The sequence below is a fragment of the Solanum tuberosum genome, unplaced genomic scaffold (genome assembly GCF_000226075.1).
Source record: "Solanum tuberosum cultivar DM 1-3 516 R44 unplaced genomic scaffold, SolTub_3.0 scf00051, whole genome shotgun sequence".
NCBI classification, from domain to species: Eukaryota; Viridiplantae; Streptophyta; class Magnoliopsida; order Solanales; family Solanaceae; genus Solanum; species Solanum tuberosum.
In genome coordinates this window covers 454998-472488 of record NW_006238978.1, presented here as the reverse complement: position 1 = coordinate 472488, position 17491 = coordinate 454998, and the positions used below count along the sequence as shown (strand labels likewise).

General features: G+C 33.8%; 2 protein-coding genes and 1 pseudogene across 4 annotated transcripts; 1 reads left to right on the top strand and 2 right to left on the bottom strand.

The window, feature by feature from the left end:
• The first annotated feature begins 2864 nt into the window (after nt 1-2864).
• LOC102604597 (uncharacterized) lies at nt 2865-3923 on the top strand (annotated as a pseudogene).
• A 264-nt stretch (nt 3924-4187) lies between these two features.
• LOC102582712 (uncharacterized) lies at nt 4188-6826 on the bottom strand. The gene is made up of 3 exons (XM_015307258.1): nt 6738-6826; nt 5315-5603; nt 4188-4829 (listed from the first exon to the last, which is right to left on the bottom strand). The coding sequence occupies exons 2-3, from the start codon at nt 5588-5590 to the stop codon at nt 4188-4190; spliced, it is 918 nt and encodes a 305-aa protein (XP_015162744.1). The 5' UTR covers nt 5591-5603; nt 6738-6826.
• LOC102583044 (uncharacterized) lies at nt 6493-16735 on the bottom strand. 3 transcript variants are annotated; one of them, XM_006344091.2, is made up of 13 exons: nt 16364-16735; nt 15064-15208; nt 13753-13913; nt 12994-13173; nt 11962-12037; nt 11384-11461; nt 10657-10742; nt 10046-10119; nt 9500-9545; nt 8380-8489; nt 7847-8021; nt 7215-7296; nt 6493-6997 (listed from the first exon to the last, which is right to left on the bottom strand). In XM_006344091.2, the coding sequence occupies exons 1-12, from the start codon at nt 16625-16627 to the stop codon at nt 7231-7233; spliced, it is 1461 nt and encodes a 486-aa protein (XP_006344153.1). In that variant the 5' UTR covers nt 16628-16735; the 3' UTR covers nt 6493-6997; nt 7215-7230. The 3 variants fall into 3 exon arrangements, 2 of the variants coding, with proteins under 2 accessions (XP_006344153.1, XP_006344152.1); XR_001473083.1 differs by having other exon boundaries at nt 6959-6997; nt 7177-7296; XM_006344090.2 differs by lacking the exon at nt 7215-7296.
• Nucleotides 16736-17491: the final 756 nt, after the last annotated feature.

Here is a 17491-nt window from a genome sequence, read left to right as displayed (position 1 = left end):
GATATTTCAAAATTATTATCCTTGTTATCAGATATATTTTTTGTTAAAATATAATTTTTCTTTTAACTTTGTATGAAAATCAGTTAAATCTGAGGCAAAAATTCCTGAGCTTAAAGTAGAATGGCTAATGTTATGCAAAACTAAGAGAACTTCACTCATATATATGTTTGAAGTCCAGACATAAATACTTGAATTTCAAAAATTATAAATTTGAAATTATTTTGAAAAAGATAGACATAATTTTTTTTATAAACTTGAGATATAACTTAAATAACGATATCAAAATCATGTGTTTGTGCACTTCCCTTAATAATAAAATTATCTCTATATAACCTATTATTAGTCATGAATAATCATGAAATTAATCACTAATACTGTAATTAAAAAAATATTTTACATTACAATAATGATTCTTTTCTAAATATTATATAAATACGAAATGTTTTATAAATCAGAGTATCTTTTTTTTCTTTAATAGCGTGGGTAAAGTGGTAAACAGAAAAGTGCCTTTTTTCCAATTTTGCCCCTTTAATTAATCAAGTACTTCTCACCCCAAAAAAAAAATAAAAAAATTTAGGGTCATAGATAAGACTATATATCTCGAAATAAAATTTAAGATTTTATATTTAACTTAAAATATTAGTTAATTTTGGAATTATTTTATCCCATTATTTATTAAAATAATTAAATTATCTTCTCATATAAAAAATAAAATAATATAAAATATTTTTATATATCTTATCTCGCATATCAAACGAACCGTTAGTAGCTCATCAAATCATGGATTACACTTTTTTATCCACTAAAACTTTATCCATAGTGGATGTAGCACATACCTTGTCTTAATCCAACAATAAAATTTCAATTTTTAGGTTCAAACAAATAGTATAAACCCCAAACAAAAAAGTAAAACAAAATAAAAATAAAAACAAATAAATAAATAAAGTGAGTTTGACATATTTCAAAGCATATTCAAATTACAAATTTGTATAGTTTCAAAAGATATCTACCTTCCTCTAATTGTTTTTCTTACTTGTCTTTTTTAGTTGGCAACTAGTTTTCATTTATTAAAAAAATTGAACCTTTTATAATTATTTTAATGTATAAAAACAACAACAAAAGAATAACCAAAAGTCATAATTATGAATATAGTTAGTTGATCAAAGGGGGCCTCAAGTTTTGGGTCCAATTTTCTGTTGGAATTAGCTGCCATTGAAGAAGACTTGTCAAAAAAGTTCCCCAAAACACAAGGCCATCACCATTGACCTCTACATATACATTACTTTTCATCGACGTTTATATCTAACTCAATGAATACACAATATACGTGTGATGTGTCTTTAAAGAAATGGACGCAATATGCTAATATTGTAAGGTCATCAAATTCATCTGAACTCACATTATAAGAAACATAAATTATCGACTAGATACAATTTACGTTATTGAACATCAAAAAATCTATCGCTAACCTTATTTAACGATAAAATAGCGACATCAGGGTACAATCTTTTTAATTTCTTTTCCAATTGAAATGATGCAGTTCCAAATTATATACATTATTTACTAAAAGTCAATTTTTTTAGAGGTGCCAAAGTAGTATATATATACAAGAAATTAATTAATCAATTTTTTTTAAAAAAAAATAGTAATAAAAATACTCACAGATTTGCGCACGTAATTCAGTCAATTAAACATATAAGTATATAACGATATATAAAGTATATAACGTTATAAGTATATTAGAATTTCATATTCGATCCTGGTTAAATTTTGTTTGGTTGCTTTTAGTTTATGAATTCTAGAATTTTTTGTAAGCTTATGTCCTTCTCCTTTTTTCTTTCCTTTTATTTTGATAAGTTAGAGAGTAAGGATGTGCCCTCAGCCCCTCACACCTAGTTTTGTAATGCGGAGGTCAAGTTTCACGCCCCTCCATGCTCCTTTGACTTATCTTTGAAGCCCTTTTGAGGGAACCTTTGGAAAAAAAAAAGTTGGTATACAATAATACTAATTAGATTAATAGTCAAATATTTAAATTAGATTTCTTATTACATATACAAATAATTGGACAAAAGTCATTGAGTTCATATCTGAGTTAAGTCGCTCATGCTCTGGCAAAGACGAGTTTAAAATTTTAAATATATGAATTTAAAATTAATTAATTTAGGAATTTTCCAACGACACATCCGTAGTAAATTACCGATTTTCGAACGAATTTTATATGAGAAATCTTTCAGTAATTTCTTATCAAATTATCAAAAACGTAATGATAACGTCCTTTAGAAATTAACGATTTTTTTTTATAGTGATGAAACCCTTCTAAGAAAGATTTTTTTTTTTTTAGCAAGACCTTACTTTAGCCTTCCACAAGTTTAATTTAAAGTTACATTTTTAATATATTTAATATAAGTCATACGCCTAAAATAATTCTTAGAATAAACTTAATATGGAAAGTTGTAATACTAACTATAAATACTTCTCTATTTTGACTTGTATTCCAAGTTGTAATAACCAAAATATAAATTTTCTTGTTTTCTTGTTATTTTTATTGACTAGTTCCATAATTTTTCCTTTTTTTTTTTATATATATATAAATACATTAATAGATTCCTAGTTTGATACGGATTATAATTTACTATATTCTATATAATTAATGGATTCCTAATTTGATATGGATTATGATTAAATACATCTATGGCTCTATATATACATAACACAATTTCTTCTCTTCATTCAAATTATTTCTTCTTAATTTCTTACTTAACATAATGACGGCTATCAAATTACGTCCATTAAATATTTTAAATCTCCTTTCTTATTTTTTCTTCTTTGCTTGTGGTATTATTTTCACTTTTTATTTTTCACACTTTAGTGTCAACTTACAAATCATAAATGGCCAAATTTTAAACTTTTCTTCTTTTAATTTACAACCATTATCACCACCACCATCATCACCATCACCGCGATCGATAATTCCCCGATTAGGGTTGAATGAGTATATTAAACCAATTAATGTTGAACATGGTATGAATGATGAAGAGTTGTTATGGAGAAGTTCAATGGTGCCAAAAATTAAAGAGTTACCATTTAAAATACAACCAAAAGTGGCTTTCATGTTTTTAACAAAAGGGCCACTTTGGGAGCTATTTTTTAAAGGACATGAAGGATTTTATTCAATTTATGTACATTCTCATCCTTCTTATAATAAATCAAAAGTTGATGAAAGTTTTATTTTTCATGGAAGAAGAATTCCAAGTAAAGAAGTTGAATGGGGTAAAGTAAATATGGTTGAGGCTGAAAAAAGATTACTAGCAAATGCTCTTCTTGATATTTCTAACCAAAGATTTGTTCTTCTCTCTGAAGCATGCATTCCCTTGTTCAATTTCTCTACTATCTACACTCACCTAATGAACTCCACGAAAAATTTCGTGGAGTCATATGACCAGCCCGGCCCATCGGGCCGAGGTAGGTACCTCCCGCGAATGAGCCCGACTATCAAACTTCCACAATGGAGGAAAGGGTCTCAATGGTTTCAAATGGATAGGGATCTCGCCCTCGAGGTTGTTTCAGACAAGACGTATTTCTCGATTTTTCAAAAATACTGCAAGGAATGGTGTTGCGCTGACGAACACTACCTTCCGACTTTCGTGAGCATGAGATTTAGTAGGAGGAATTCGGGTCGGACCTTGACTTGGGTTGACTGGTCGAAGGGTGGGGCCCACCCGGCCCGATTTAATAGATAAGATATAACTAAAGAGTTCTTGAAGAAGTTGAGGAATGAGAGTAGTTGTGAGTATAATGGTAAGAAGACAAGTATTTGTCATTTGTTTGCAAGGAAATTTACACCACATGCTTTGAGTAGACTCTTGATGTTTGCACCAAAGGTTATGCAATTCAACCAATAATTAGGATTAATTTTTTGTTAATTTTTATTTTTTTTCTACTATTTTTTCCCTTAATAGAAAAGCAAATGTAATGTAAGAATTTCAAATTTTTTTATATATAAAAGACCAATTTTTCAACCTAATCCGATATTCCGGAAACTCGTTATGATGTCAATGCATATAACATAAACTCTTTCACGAAATCATGCGAACTATGTTCCTCCTTGCTAGGGGGTGGGGTGTGGGTTGGGGGGGGGGGGGGGGGAGAAAAAAAAAGGGGGAGGGAATTTTTTTTCCCCAAGGATATCAACCAAAACCAAGCAATTTTGGTGCAATCCTAAGTAAAGGTTGCAAAGTACTAGGATGAAATTTCCTCCCAAAAAGAAAACATATTGAACTCATCTTTCCATTATAACTACAATTCAACTCACTCCCAACACTCTTCAAAAACTCCTCTGTCACATCTTTCTTCAAAAATGTCATCGGGTGTGAGCCACCAGCTGACCAATCAGCCCACGTAACACTCCGATTCGAAGTTAATCCTGGACAAACTTTATTCACCAATGTAGGCAAGTAATGTTCATCCATGTAACATGGTGGCACACAATAGTTCTTAAAAACAGGGTAATACATCACATCAGAGACTATTTTTACTGCAAGTTTGCGATGTACTTCGAACCATTGTGAGCCTTTTCTCCAATCGGAAAGTGTTATGTTCGGGTACATACGTTTGTTGTACCTACCACGACCTATTTTCCTCGGATCGTCAAATGATCCGAGGAAACTTTGGTCGGAATTTGTGAGGTAAGTGTAGATTGTAGTGAAATTGAAGAAAGGAATGCATGATTCAGAGAGTAATATGAATCTTTCATTGGAAATGTCTAAAAGTGCATTTGCTAAAAGTCTTCTCTCTGCATCAATCATGGTTGATCTTCCCCATTGCACTGCCTTTGGAAAACAAAAAACGATACACACGATTCAGAAAGATTTAACTTATATATACTGACAGATTAGTAGTTATTCCTTGCATTTCTAATAACTATAGATCGAAGCTATTCAATTTTTATCGTACTATAGACCAATAACGTCGAGGAGGGTATCATAGAAAGATGTATCGGGTGGTGGGATGGTTGGGTTTCCTACCCTGTCAATCAGTTGTATCGGGTTCGAGCCCTACAAATGGAGAAATTCTTGGTAGGAAATGCCTACTTGGCGCGAAACTAGACTAGTTGGGCTAGTGGACTTCAGATACCAGATGGATTATAAGAAAAAGCCTAGAGTCTATCAGAAACAACTTTTCTATACCTCCCAAGATAGGGGTAATGACTAATGTCTGCTTATACACTACCCTCTCCAGACCCTACTTGTGAAATTACATTCGGTATGTTATTATTGCTTAATCATAACGAAATGCCAAAAAAAAGCACTTGAACCTGGCTAGGTATCCTTCTTTTATAAAACACAGATGATGGAGGAGGTTCATAGTTGAAATCTGGTGAAGTATGAATGTATATTGAGAACAACCCTTCATGTCCTTTAAAGAACATCTCCCAAAGAGGTGCCAATGGCAATCTACCCCTTGTTAAGAACAAGAATGCCACTCTCGGGATTCGATTAAACGGGTTCTTCTCTATTTGAGGTACCATTGAAGCTCTCCACATAAGTTCTTCATCGTTCATCGAGTGCCAAACATCATTCAACTCCTCCATGGTCCTATTGGAACTAGAATGAGACGAAGAAGAGTTACAAACAAGATGTGTAGAGATGGAGAGATTGTAAATTGGTGATTGATGAGGCAAGTAGAAATCTTCATAGATAACAATCTTCCTGAATTGATAATTGATGAACAAGCCTAATAGTAGTACAAAAAATGAGACAGATAAAGTAAGAACGATGGTGGTACCAAGATGGAAACTCATTTCTCTAAAAAAAAATGGTCATTCACAAATCATATGTATAAAGTGATAGTAAAAGGTCTCAATTTATGATATGTATAAAGTGAGTGAAAATGAGGAATAAATGCAAAGGAGCATGGGAAGTGTTAGCATGGGGCAAGAAGAAAATGTGAAATGAAAAGAGGCAAGGTGTGGTTTTTGTTTTTATTGCAGTTAAAGTAAAAAGCTGCAATTATGAGCCTTGAAGAAAGTTTTTTTTTCTGTCATGTTCTCTATAGTATCTGTTTTGATATGTTTTTTTCTTGAGCTGAGGGTCTATCAGAAACAACCTCTCTACCTCCCAAGGTAGGGGTAAGGTCAGCGTAGACTCTACACTGGCCAGACCCCACTAGTGGAATTACACTGAGTATGTTGTTGTTGTACACTATCTAATCATGTTTATTATGAACGCATACATGTTAATGCATGTTAAGGCTGATGGTGTATTTATTTGTATACACCTACAATGCACAAAACTTACACTTCACGACCCTGCCCCAGGGCAGAGCTAGAGAGGCGGAAGGAGTTCATCCGAACCCCCTTTAGCCAAAAATGACATTGTATATACTGGTATATAGTAGATGATGAATCCCTAATTGTAGCAATCCACATCCATTGGCTCAATAATTGGCACTTCAAGTGAAAGATGCACTCATCAATGAAATAACAGGCACTGCTAAACAAAAGATGGTTTCTATTATAACTGTCTCAGAAGTTGTGTGATCAATTAACACTAATCTTGTCTTACACTTCTAATTGATCCAATCGCTTTCTTTAATCACGAAGAAATATCAGAAATGCAGAACAATTATGGCGAATTATGTGCACAAGACTATCAATGAGTCTTTTCTACTAAAAACAGCAAATGTAAACATCTTCACGCTTCTCCTAGAGCTTCTGGTACAATGAGAGAGAAGATGACCTGGAACCAGCCGGTAATTAACTTCCTTGACGAATTCTGCCTTCCTGAGCAAGAATTGTATGCATCATCTAGAGAGAAGTTTGTTTTTTTCTGGAGAATGATACAGCCAAGCAACCAATGGCCACAGCTCCAGTACCGACTAGTAAAGCCACTCTGACAGTGTGATGCTTTATTGAGAATGCACTACTTGAGTATTCCAATACCCACCTAAAAAGGAAACGCAGCCCACAACTTGCCTGAAAATTTTGGATTGAAAAATCCTGCAAATCGATGAAGGAAATGACTTCTTAGGCCCTTCGAAAATATAAAAACCAAGTGCACAAACAAATAGGTAGTCGTGCATAATTGAGATTGTGATCTACATTCGAGACTGTATCTGATGAAATGTATGTAGGCAGTACCAACTAGCTATTACAAGGAAATTAAGTAGTCATCCAACCTAATGGAAGAAAGGTAACTGCAGGTCTTAGGGGTCACCTTTCTGAAAGTTCCCTTATATTTTATGCACCATGCCAGCAAACTCAGCACAACTGCGATTGAAATTTTCTAAAGAGAAGTCCTGCACATGACACAGAAAAGTTTGGGATACTAATCAATTAAGTTACTAAAGGCATATTGATATATGGCCCAATGATTGCACCTACATCTACACTCAAGCTAGACATGGAGCAAATCAGCACTCAAAGGTGTTGGCAAGCATGAAATCTCTCGTCAATTATTTTCTATGGGGCCCAAATGGCCGAATCTAATTTTATGGATCACCAAAAGTTTCCACATGATCGGAAAGCAATTATATGAACTTCATGGTTAAGTCATTCAAGAAACATAAGCATGCATATCAGTTAATGTGAAAACTGGTACAAAAAAAATTTGAACTACTACACTCAATGGACCATAATTCTATGAAACCGACAGTTTTGACAGTAAACAGAGGCTCATTCAAAGCTGCTAAGACAACCAAGAGTCATAGATTTCCGAAGAGGAGCGCCAGTTTTAGTAAGCTTATTATTGATCCTTAAATTTGACATCCGAAACAGGAGTGATCATGAATATAAGCTCTGACATATAATGAATTGATGTTGAATCACAAGGGAACAAAGAAGACATACACTTGGTAATTTATTCTGGACTGCTAGATGATCCACGTGGAGTCTCACATTTAATGAGGCATAAAACCAGAGGCTTCGGTCAACATCGGCATAAGTGTAAGCAACTATGTCATACAATGTTTTGGCACCATTCTCTATGGCCATTAAGATGGTTGATTCTCTGTGTCTCCGGTTTCTGACAATCCCAGATAATAATAATAAATTAGATGTGCATCAATTGAATCTATCAGTGTATTTGTTTTATACATTTTTTGAGAATGATAATTTGATTCACATCTGTCTTAGACAACGTCAATAAACATAAAACTAACTGAACAAATTTCACAGCTTATGACATATATTAGCATAATGTTCAATAAAACAAGACTACAAGATTTACATGGTGGGAGAAAGCAACAAGGAAACATGCAGGTTTTCTGCATAATTGTTAACCATATACTTCGGCAATGATTTTGCCAATAGCTGATAGACAGAAAAGGCACTCTGAGTGAAAGCATATATGGAATATGTCATAAGAGGTGTGAGTTACATACTTGAGATACCCACAGAGCATGTGTTTTGGCCACATATTAGTTCTTCCATGCATTGGAATCAAAGCATGAGGAGAGAGCTCAATGAATTTGTATGTTGTCTGAAAGTAATCCTGTATAAAAACTTGAAGTTTCAATACTGAGAATTTCGAAAAGAAGAGAAAAACCAAGTTATAGTTGAACATGATAATAGAAACAGATATGACCACCTACTACTTGCTCTAATCCTAATCTTTTTTTCTGTATATTCACAAGGGTATTATTGAAAAGAGCAAAAATCATGATCGGAAAATAAAAATAGAACTAGAAAAACTAGAAAGTAATTTAAGTTACAGAATTCACAAATGCACTTTTGTTGAAACACCAACCCCCACTTGCTTTAATCCATATCTCATTCAGTATTGTCACAAGGTATTATAAAATGAGCATTGTCATAAAAGATATATAAATCTACCAAAGGTAGATATTAATAATTTAGATTTACAGAATTCAGCTACGCACTCTTGTTGAACCCCTATCCCTTGCAGCAAGAAATTCATTCACTTTTTAAGCAAGTTTTTAGTGGTTATAGAGTAGATGTTTTCAAATTTTAATAGTGGAACCTGAATGTAGATTAAAGCATCTGTGGAAGACAATATTAGGAACATAATAGTTTCACCCTCTAAGTACCCATAACAAACACAATACTAGATTTAGATTGCCATTCAATTGACTCAAACTGTTAAAAACTTTCATAGCTGATCTTTTTGATTTGAAACAACAATCTAGAATTGGATATAAATTTGAATATGAAAAATGTGGTGGTGTAGTCTTAATTCTCACTGCTTTGAGTAGAGGTGCTAGTTCACATTAAGTTTCAAAAGCTAAAGAGAGAAGGAAAAGGCTATTCAAGAAAGTCAATAGAATGCATGAGAAAGGCTTGCCCATTGACATGAAAACAAGTAAATGAGTTTTATATGGGAAAAGAAAAGTATGGTGGGTTTTCTGGTTGAACAGTCGGATCCTTTTTTTTTAATCAGGTTTCAAAAGTTAAGACACCAACGACCAATCCTCATCTTCTAATTAGCATTCCAAGTATGACAGAGTGACAAAAAGAAGCATAGAGATGCTGATGTTAACTTACCTGCATATTTCCACCAGACACGCTATCTAAGAGAGCACTTCCTTGGCTGAAACCAAGGGATACATCAAATTAGTAATTTATAAGAAAGGAGAAGAAATGATAGAAGCTATGACAAACAAATGCAAAGTAGGTCAACACAATCACACACAGTGGCGGAGCCAAGATTTTCAATAAGGGGGTTCAAAATCTGAAAAAATAGACACACGAAGTAGCCGAAGGAGGTTCGACATCTACTATATATACCTAAAAAATTATTTTAACCATGTATAAATCATATAATTTTCCACCGAAGGGGGTTCGGATGAACCCACTAATTGTAAGGTGGCTCCGCCACTGATCACAGACTTCTTGAACAGATTGTTTTCCGTATCATCATAGAAAAGCTAAAAAAAATTGTTCAAAAGGACTAGGAAACTACATTTTTTTTATTATATTTTTTGGGGGGAAGCTACATTTAAAATTGGTAAGCATGTCCACAAATTATTTATCAACTGAAAATGCTCATTTGTTAAAGGATATGAAGTTTCTTGATCAAACATACCTTACCCCACACAATGATCCCCTACGATCAACGAGTTTGTACTAACATGAAGCAGTGCCATATGTCCATCTGTATGACCCTGAATCACAATATTGTCACCAAAAGAACGTGTTAAAATTCCAGAAAAAATTATACAAGACAATTGGAATGTTTTACATGGAAGGTTGAGTAAACACGGATATAAAACTAAGAGATTACTTGCATTTCAAAGAAAATTCCATTTCAGAAACTAGGAGATAACTTTTAACTTGATTCATTTCTTACAACTTCTAGTATTAAGTTCAATCACAACTTCACCATGCTCTAGTAAAGATGTTTTAACGGTAGCACAACAGTCAATCTCATTACTTAAAAAACAATCAATGTCATAAAATTCTATTAACATGACTTTATAGATATGACAAGCTTTCTTCCCAGTGAGAATCTCGGATGGTTCTTTTCTCAAGCAAAAGTCCTACAGATTCTAAATCTAAGCATAGATTACTCGTAATACCATGAATCCCTTTAATAAAGAAGCAAGTACCAGAAGAGAATCAACAATAATGAATGTATAAAACAGAATTTCATGGGGGTGTTGATTCTCATCAGAGGAAGCTAGGATATAAATGGAGATTACCGGTGCTAAGATAATTCTTAATTTCTGATTGCCAATGCAAATTTCCTCAGATCCAGAAACTGAAACATATGGGAGAGACCAATCATCTGCATCACATGGAAATTACTTTTAAGTTATTAAATGCATTTACTTGATAAAGAATATTTCACTTTCACAAATACTGTGAGATTAATAAGATGTAAATGGAGCATGAACATGTGTATATTTTAAGCTCACTTGAATGTACACTAATAGAGTCATCAACTAGAAACTATTCCTGTTAGTCAAAATGAGAAGTTATTAAATACATTCTTGCATGAAAAGCAATTGCCTTTTAACAACAGGGGACAAACATAAAAGTCATCCTTCATTATAATAGTTCGCCCTCTTCTTTTCATGACCAAAAAAGGGTATAGACCCACAACCCTTGCTAGCTATTTAAACAATAACATTACGCCTCACTCTCAAACAGGTTATGGTTGGCTATACGAATCCTCATTGATCATGTTACTCCATTTAAATTCATCTTAGGCCAATATCATTTATAAAATAAAAATAATGATTATATAACAATAAGTACTAGAAGTTCTTTATGTTTTCTACTGACAAATAAATCTTCTAAAAAGCTAGATAAAACTTCTAGAAAAGCCTAGGACGTAAAGTAAAAGCGTAGCTCTCTAAACAAAAAGGTGATTTAGTTATGGCAAGATAGACACTTACTATTCTACAGAATTGAAAATTTGCTGACCTTTTCTAATTCGACGAATCGTATTTTCATGAGCCAAAAGACGAGCATCAGGACTGTACTTCTGGACTACTGAAAGACCTGAAGCACATGGAGCACAAGTTTATGTTTCAGAAATTACTTACAAAACCTCCAGATTAGTCTAGTGAAAAAAGTATGGAGAATAATACTTTAGATAACAAAATTAAAGAAACTATTCATCATGTTATAGATGTTTTCCCAGCTTCTATTGAAATAGACATCCAATAAATCCATGTTGCAGTTAGTCAACCAACTGTTGCTGACGAGCCAGCTAAATGTCTAGAAAGAAATTTTTTCATAACTGCAAAAAGAGCACTAATTTTTTCCAATACATAAAGGGCCAGATACAGAGAAAATGGAACTTGTAATAACTTTACGTGGAAAGTAGGTCTTGTCCAGACGGCTCAAGAAAGATCATTTAAATAAAAGAAAAATACACAAAGATAACCCTTGATGAGTATGATGACATCAGTGTGAGAAAAATCAAATGTTGTGCATAGCATAAGGCTGTGACACTAAGCAGAGGAAAGTTTCCAGGCCTGGATGTGAAAGCTGCTTACCATCAACATGATCATTATGATGATGTGTCACAAAGACGACTAGTTTTCTCGGCAAAGCAGCAATGATTTCCTTGAGCTGGTAATCCAAGCATCAGAGCATCGAGATGTCACAACAGCATAAGAGGCAGAACCAATTACAAGAAAGAAAAAAAGACGAAAACAAAGAGAAGAAACATAAAAAGAGTTTCAACCACTCCTAAACAGATTACCAAGACATAAAGAAAAGAGAAACATGTGCAGGAACCCATTGCTGAGGTAAAGCTATTCAATGTACAAACACTGAACAAATATTTTCGGCTTTACCTCCTCTACTGCTTCTTGCTATTGAATGTGACAAAACTTAATTGACATTTTCTTTTAACAAACCACATATACTATTTTCTTATCCAAAATGTAAGCATCGCATAATCGGCAAGGAAGATCATAGGTTTTAAAAAGAAGGCTTTTAGCCAGAAAGGTGTATCATTAAGACATATGGTAAGCAAACATACAGGAAACTAGGAAACTTGGCAACATGGAGATAAGAAGCATGTCAATTGCTCAGGAATTGCTAAAGACAGATTTTTGGATAGTGAAGGGTCTATTTAATTATTTGTTATCTACTGTCACCTAAAGTTTGGAACATTTTGGCCAATATTCTTCAGCAGAAGCGAACACAGCTCCTACAACAATTGTTCAGAATTTACTCTCTCAGGTATCTTACTATAATTTGCCTCCATTGCTTGTTTACATGACCCTTATAGAGTTATAGTCAACCAATCTTCAGAGAATTTGCAAAGACGCTGTTAGGCCTCTGGAAGTCTCGCACTTCAAAAGAAATGTACCAACAAGTGTACAACAATCCACATGCATCTATATTTAGTAAAGGAAATTGTTACACCCAATCCACCTAAGACCAAAATATGTGAAAGTAGTTGCTTGAGTGGATTTTTCTCTGCATTCTATGGCTTCACTTCTAAGACCGGGAAAATATCATTTGTTCGTTCCACATTATAAAAAACAGTAAGAAGTAGATTATGTACTAGCTCTAACCTGTTCATATGAAGCAGACTTGCATCCTGGGTCTACTATGAGTGCTTCCCCATGAGCGATAAAACCATCATCACACTCACTAGCATTACCTTCAGGCAGGAAAACGATTAAGTTTGTGGTACGAAAAGGCTTAGCTGTTCTACTTTCCATTGGTATAATTTTAACACCAAGAGGATACTCCTGCAACATGAGAAAAACATCAGCTCCTACTGGTCAGTATTTTGTCCTTAAGATAGTAAAAAGAATCAAAGATACAAAATTTTCACATCTACATGTTCAAAACAGTTTGATATTCGTTGCTTATCAGACTGAGGACTCTTTCTGGAGTTGACATCTTATATATAGATTAAATTTCAACTGCTTGTGCAACTAAGAGAAACTTCAGAGTAAAGATCTCAAATGAAGTTTAGTGATTACACTTCAACAAGTCTCAACAGCCACCAAAGTTGTGCAGAATGAACAATTTCTGGCTGACTTAATCAGCTTTCGAAAACAAAGAACAATGAGAATGAATGACCATATCAGGGAGTTTCTGATAGAGTGTCCCTTAAGTTCTTTCTTGACTTCACGTTTTCAGAAAAATTCTAGTTAGGTCCCGTCCCATGAAACATCAGCGTCAAATTGGTATTTATGCTTTTCATGATACTTCTAGTCCCTCTAATTATGTGGAATACCATTAGTTGTCCATGTATTATTCATTTCTCATTTCTTAATGAAAAAACTTTGACAGGTCAGCAAGCACAAGACATAATAACAAACCTGACATTTCAAGGTGGGAGGAATTTTCCATGTCCCAGATTTTGTTGAATCATTCAGAAGACCAACAACCACCATTGATCCTACACGGTCACTGCAAGGCTTCACTTCAGCAAGCATACTAATGCATCCTTCAGTGGTCATCCACTTGCAGAACTCAACATCTGTTCAATGTTAGTTACCATGTTACAATCTCGACAATCATCCCTAGAGGAAAAAGGAGAGCAGGGGAGGTATAAAAAAGATGGTAATTTCGTCATTCATAACCATTAGAAATTATGGATGCTATTTCATTTGGGAAAATACAAAAGAAAAAAAGCAGGTTTATCATTATGAAATTCTATGTAGAAGGACAGTTGTCATTTCTCAGTCACCGAGGAGATACACAATAGACAATAAGAGGTAATGAAGCAGTAAAAACATGTATGATGGTTTCTAACCCCTAGAGTCTTATATACTGAATCCATTAAATTTGACTTGCACATTTGGGATACGATAGAGAGTGAAATTCCAACCAAACTGAGTTTTGACACCACATGCTTTCTCCTTTCGAAAAGTTAAAGCAAATGTGGATAGCAGATAAAGATTGCGGTCATTAATTGATTTCACAAATACTTTATTCAGATTCAGTTAGGAAATCAGTCTAATCAGACCATCTCTCGAAAACGAATCTGTTATATTTGTAGAAGAATAACCATGCTTCTCCAACAATAGATCACACTTCTGAAAATTAGTAACCTGCATTATATGTGAAAATATGCTTTGGTAGTATACCTCGTTAGATTATTAACAACAAACGACCAATTAAGCCACACCATCTCAGTTTTATAGCCTTACTTTGGTTAGGCATAGAGATGAAGATTAGAGTTGACATGACATAGCCTTTCTGAAATATTTATCGCACCTAAAGCAGATCTAAGATTACTTCTTGACAAGTTTGCAATTCGATAAAGATAATTGATAAAAGGAGGGCTGCTTTTAATTTTCATAGCAGTACAATATTCTAAAAGTAGTGAAGAGTGACATAAGGTTTCTGCTTAAGAAAAGGGGACACTTTTGGGAAAGACCAAGTATAAAACAGGTCAAGAATGTTGGTAATAATTTGTTCTAATTCAGTTGGAAATTACAACTAACGAAGTTCCAACGACATATGTTGCTCTTACAACTGGACTAAGAGCAAGCTCACATTGGAAGGCAATTGATCCTCCTTTCCAAGACTACAACGTAAGACCTGGTTAAATCACAACAGCAGTATTCATACTGATACTTGAAAAAAAGATAAGTCAAATGTGAACTGAGTGAAGTTGGTCGAACCCTTTAATTTTCCATTTTTAGGACCCAAAGTTCCAATGATGTAGACCGTCTTTACTGGCAATCCTGGTCCAAATTCAGGCTCCTGTACATACTTCATGAATTTCCACTCAACTGGGATATCATCTAATTCCACTTGCTCTAGAACCTACAATAATCATCACCTACAAGCTTTAACAACTCCATATTGCAAAACATGCATATGCATAGACTGCAGCATATGTAGACGAGCCTCTTTTAAACAGTTCTGATAGGCATAAGAAATAGTATCATACCTTTTATGAAGTCTACTTGCGATCTTACAACAATTACAACAATGATGATCATGATAACAATAATTATGATAGGCATAAGAATAATGAAGGTAATGATAGTTCAGTAAGCCCCAACAGAGAGTACATATACTCATTGCGTCAAATTAAACTTCAAATTTCATAACTAATCATTTAAAAATGACAAATCCACCAAGATTATCCAGATATTGAAAGGATAAAATCTGCAACAGCAGTAAGCTGAAAGCAATTCAGTATTCATTTCACCAAGAAATTCTACATTCTTTCAGTAAAAGAAGGACCTTTATACTATGAAAATTTCCGGCAAATGTATAAGTAGAGGTAGTATCCTTAATAATCAATTCTTAGAAACTTTGACTTGTAACATTTTTTCCGGAAAAAAAAGAAGGTTTCTTTACACAAATAGTTGACAGGATTTACTGTTCAATAGATTATGCAGAGGTGATTACACCTACTAAATATCAATTATACATCTGTCAGCTATTTTTAGTTCAAGTGGTTGGTGAGCAACTATTCAGGATGATTCTTAACAAAATACAGCAAACTGTTCGAATTCACGTCCAAAGTAAAAAAACTTGACCCTATGCTTAAAAGTCCATAATTTTAGATAAAAGGAGTAAACTAAGTAAGGAAAGTACATTTCTTGCCTATCCCAATAACCAAGAAATACAGATACAACCAGCTGCAGAGCCGGAATTTCACTAAGGGGTTCAAAATATGAAAAACTAAACACACGAAGAAATCAAAGGAGGTTCCATACATAAACCATATATAAACAATTGTAATTTTTCGCCAAAGGGAATTCAGATGAACCCCTCGATCCTACCTAACTCCGCCCCAGGTACAACAACAACAATTATGACTCTATCTCAAACAAGTTAGGATTTTATTTAAATAAATGAATAAGGGAAGGGGAAATGGACGAGGGGATTACAAGGTGTGAAATCGAACATAACCAATAAAGTAAAAGTTCACGTAGCTAACCAGAGTTACTAAAATTTCGTGGGTACCTTATGAATCGCTGAATTAAGATCAAATTTACTTAAATCAACCTCATCTGAGCAAGATTCAGGGACTTGTATGGAAAATTGATTATCTGAAGGAGAATCAAGAGGTAACAATGGTGAAGAAGGCAAATCCCATAAAGGGGAATCGGAAAAAGAATCATATTCAGGATCGTTGAATTTAGCAGGTGGGTTTTGTTTAACAAGTAGAAATTCATCTTCATTTGATGGATTCTTGATGATTAACGAAAGATTATACAGAGTCGCCATTGAAGTAAACTCACTGTAAGTTGAAATTTTGTGTAGTTTTTTAATAATAGTGGGTGGTTGTTTAAAGATTTTAAAGCTGTAATGTTAGTTGAAATTTATTGAGAAAAAATGTACTCCCTCCGTCCCTATTTACTTGTCCATATTTCCTTTTTTGGTTGTCCCTATTTAATTGTCCATTTTGACAAATCAAGAAAGGACAACAAATTTTTTCCTATTATACCCTTATTTACACTTCTTGAAAATTGTAAAAGTGTATGTTGTTTCCCTCCAATTTATTTCACTTGAATTCAAATAAATTGTTGTAATTTTGAAGTGAAAAGTTGTCATAAGGGTAAAATTGTAACTTCACTATGCTAATCATTGTTGCCTTAATCTGTGTGTCATTTCTAAAGTGGACAACTAAAAAGGGACGGAGGGAGTACAAAATAGTACACAATCTTTGTGTTTGAATTCAAAATCATCCATATAATCTCCGGGATTTCTTAACAAAGATATATTTGACGATCCACAAGCTGCTAGCTCACGAGAAGAGATTTGTCCAAGTTTATATAAGGAGACTAATTTCCAATCTCTCCATCGAGGTGGGATTTCTTACCAAAGATACATTCAATGATCCAAAAGCTGCTAGCTCACGACGGGAGATTTGTTCAAGTCCATGGAGACTAATTTTTGATATCTCAACAAAGTGGAACTTTTTAACACTCCCACATCTTTACCTTGTATTTGAGTTTGGTTCATCCCAATTTATTATTGGATTCATTGATGTTGGGCCTTCATTTATAATTGTTCACGCTTCAGTTGAGGTTTGGGCTTGTGGAAAGTGTTAAGAAGTCTCACATCGATAGAGGAATAAAAAATTGATCT

Coding starts and splice junctions, on each gene's coding strand:
- LOC102582712 (XM_015307258.1), bottom strand. CDS start 5,590: ATGGAGGAGTTGAATGATGTTTGGCACTCGATGAACGATGAAGAACTT. Junction 4,830..5,314: donor AAAGAAGGATACCTAGCCAG/GTTCAAGTGCTT, acceptor TGTTTTCCAAAG/GCAGTGCAATGGGGAAGATC.
- LOC102583044 (XM_006344090.2), bottom strand. CDS start 16,627: ATGGCGACTCTGTATAATCTTTCGTTAATCATCAAGAATCCATCAAAT. Junction 13,914..15,063: donor TAAAAATGGAAAATTAAAGG/GTTCGACCAACT, acceptor AACATTGAACAG/ATGTTGAGTTCTGCAAGTGG. Junction 6,998..7,846: donor TCCAGAATAAATTACCAAGT/GTATGTCTTCTT, acceptor ATCGATTTGCAG/GATTTTTCAATCCAAAATTT.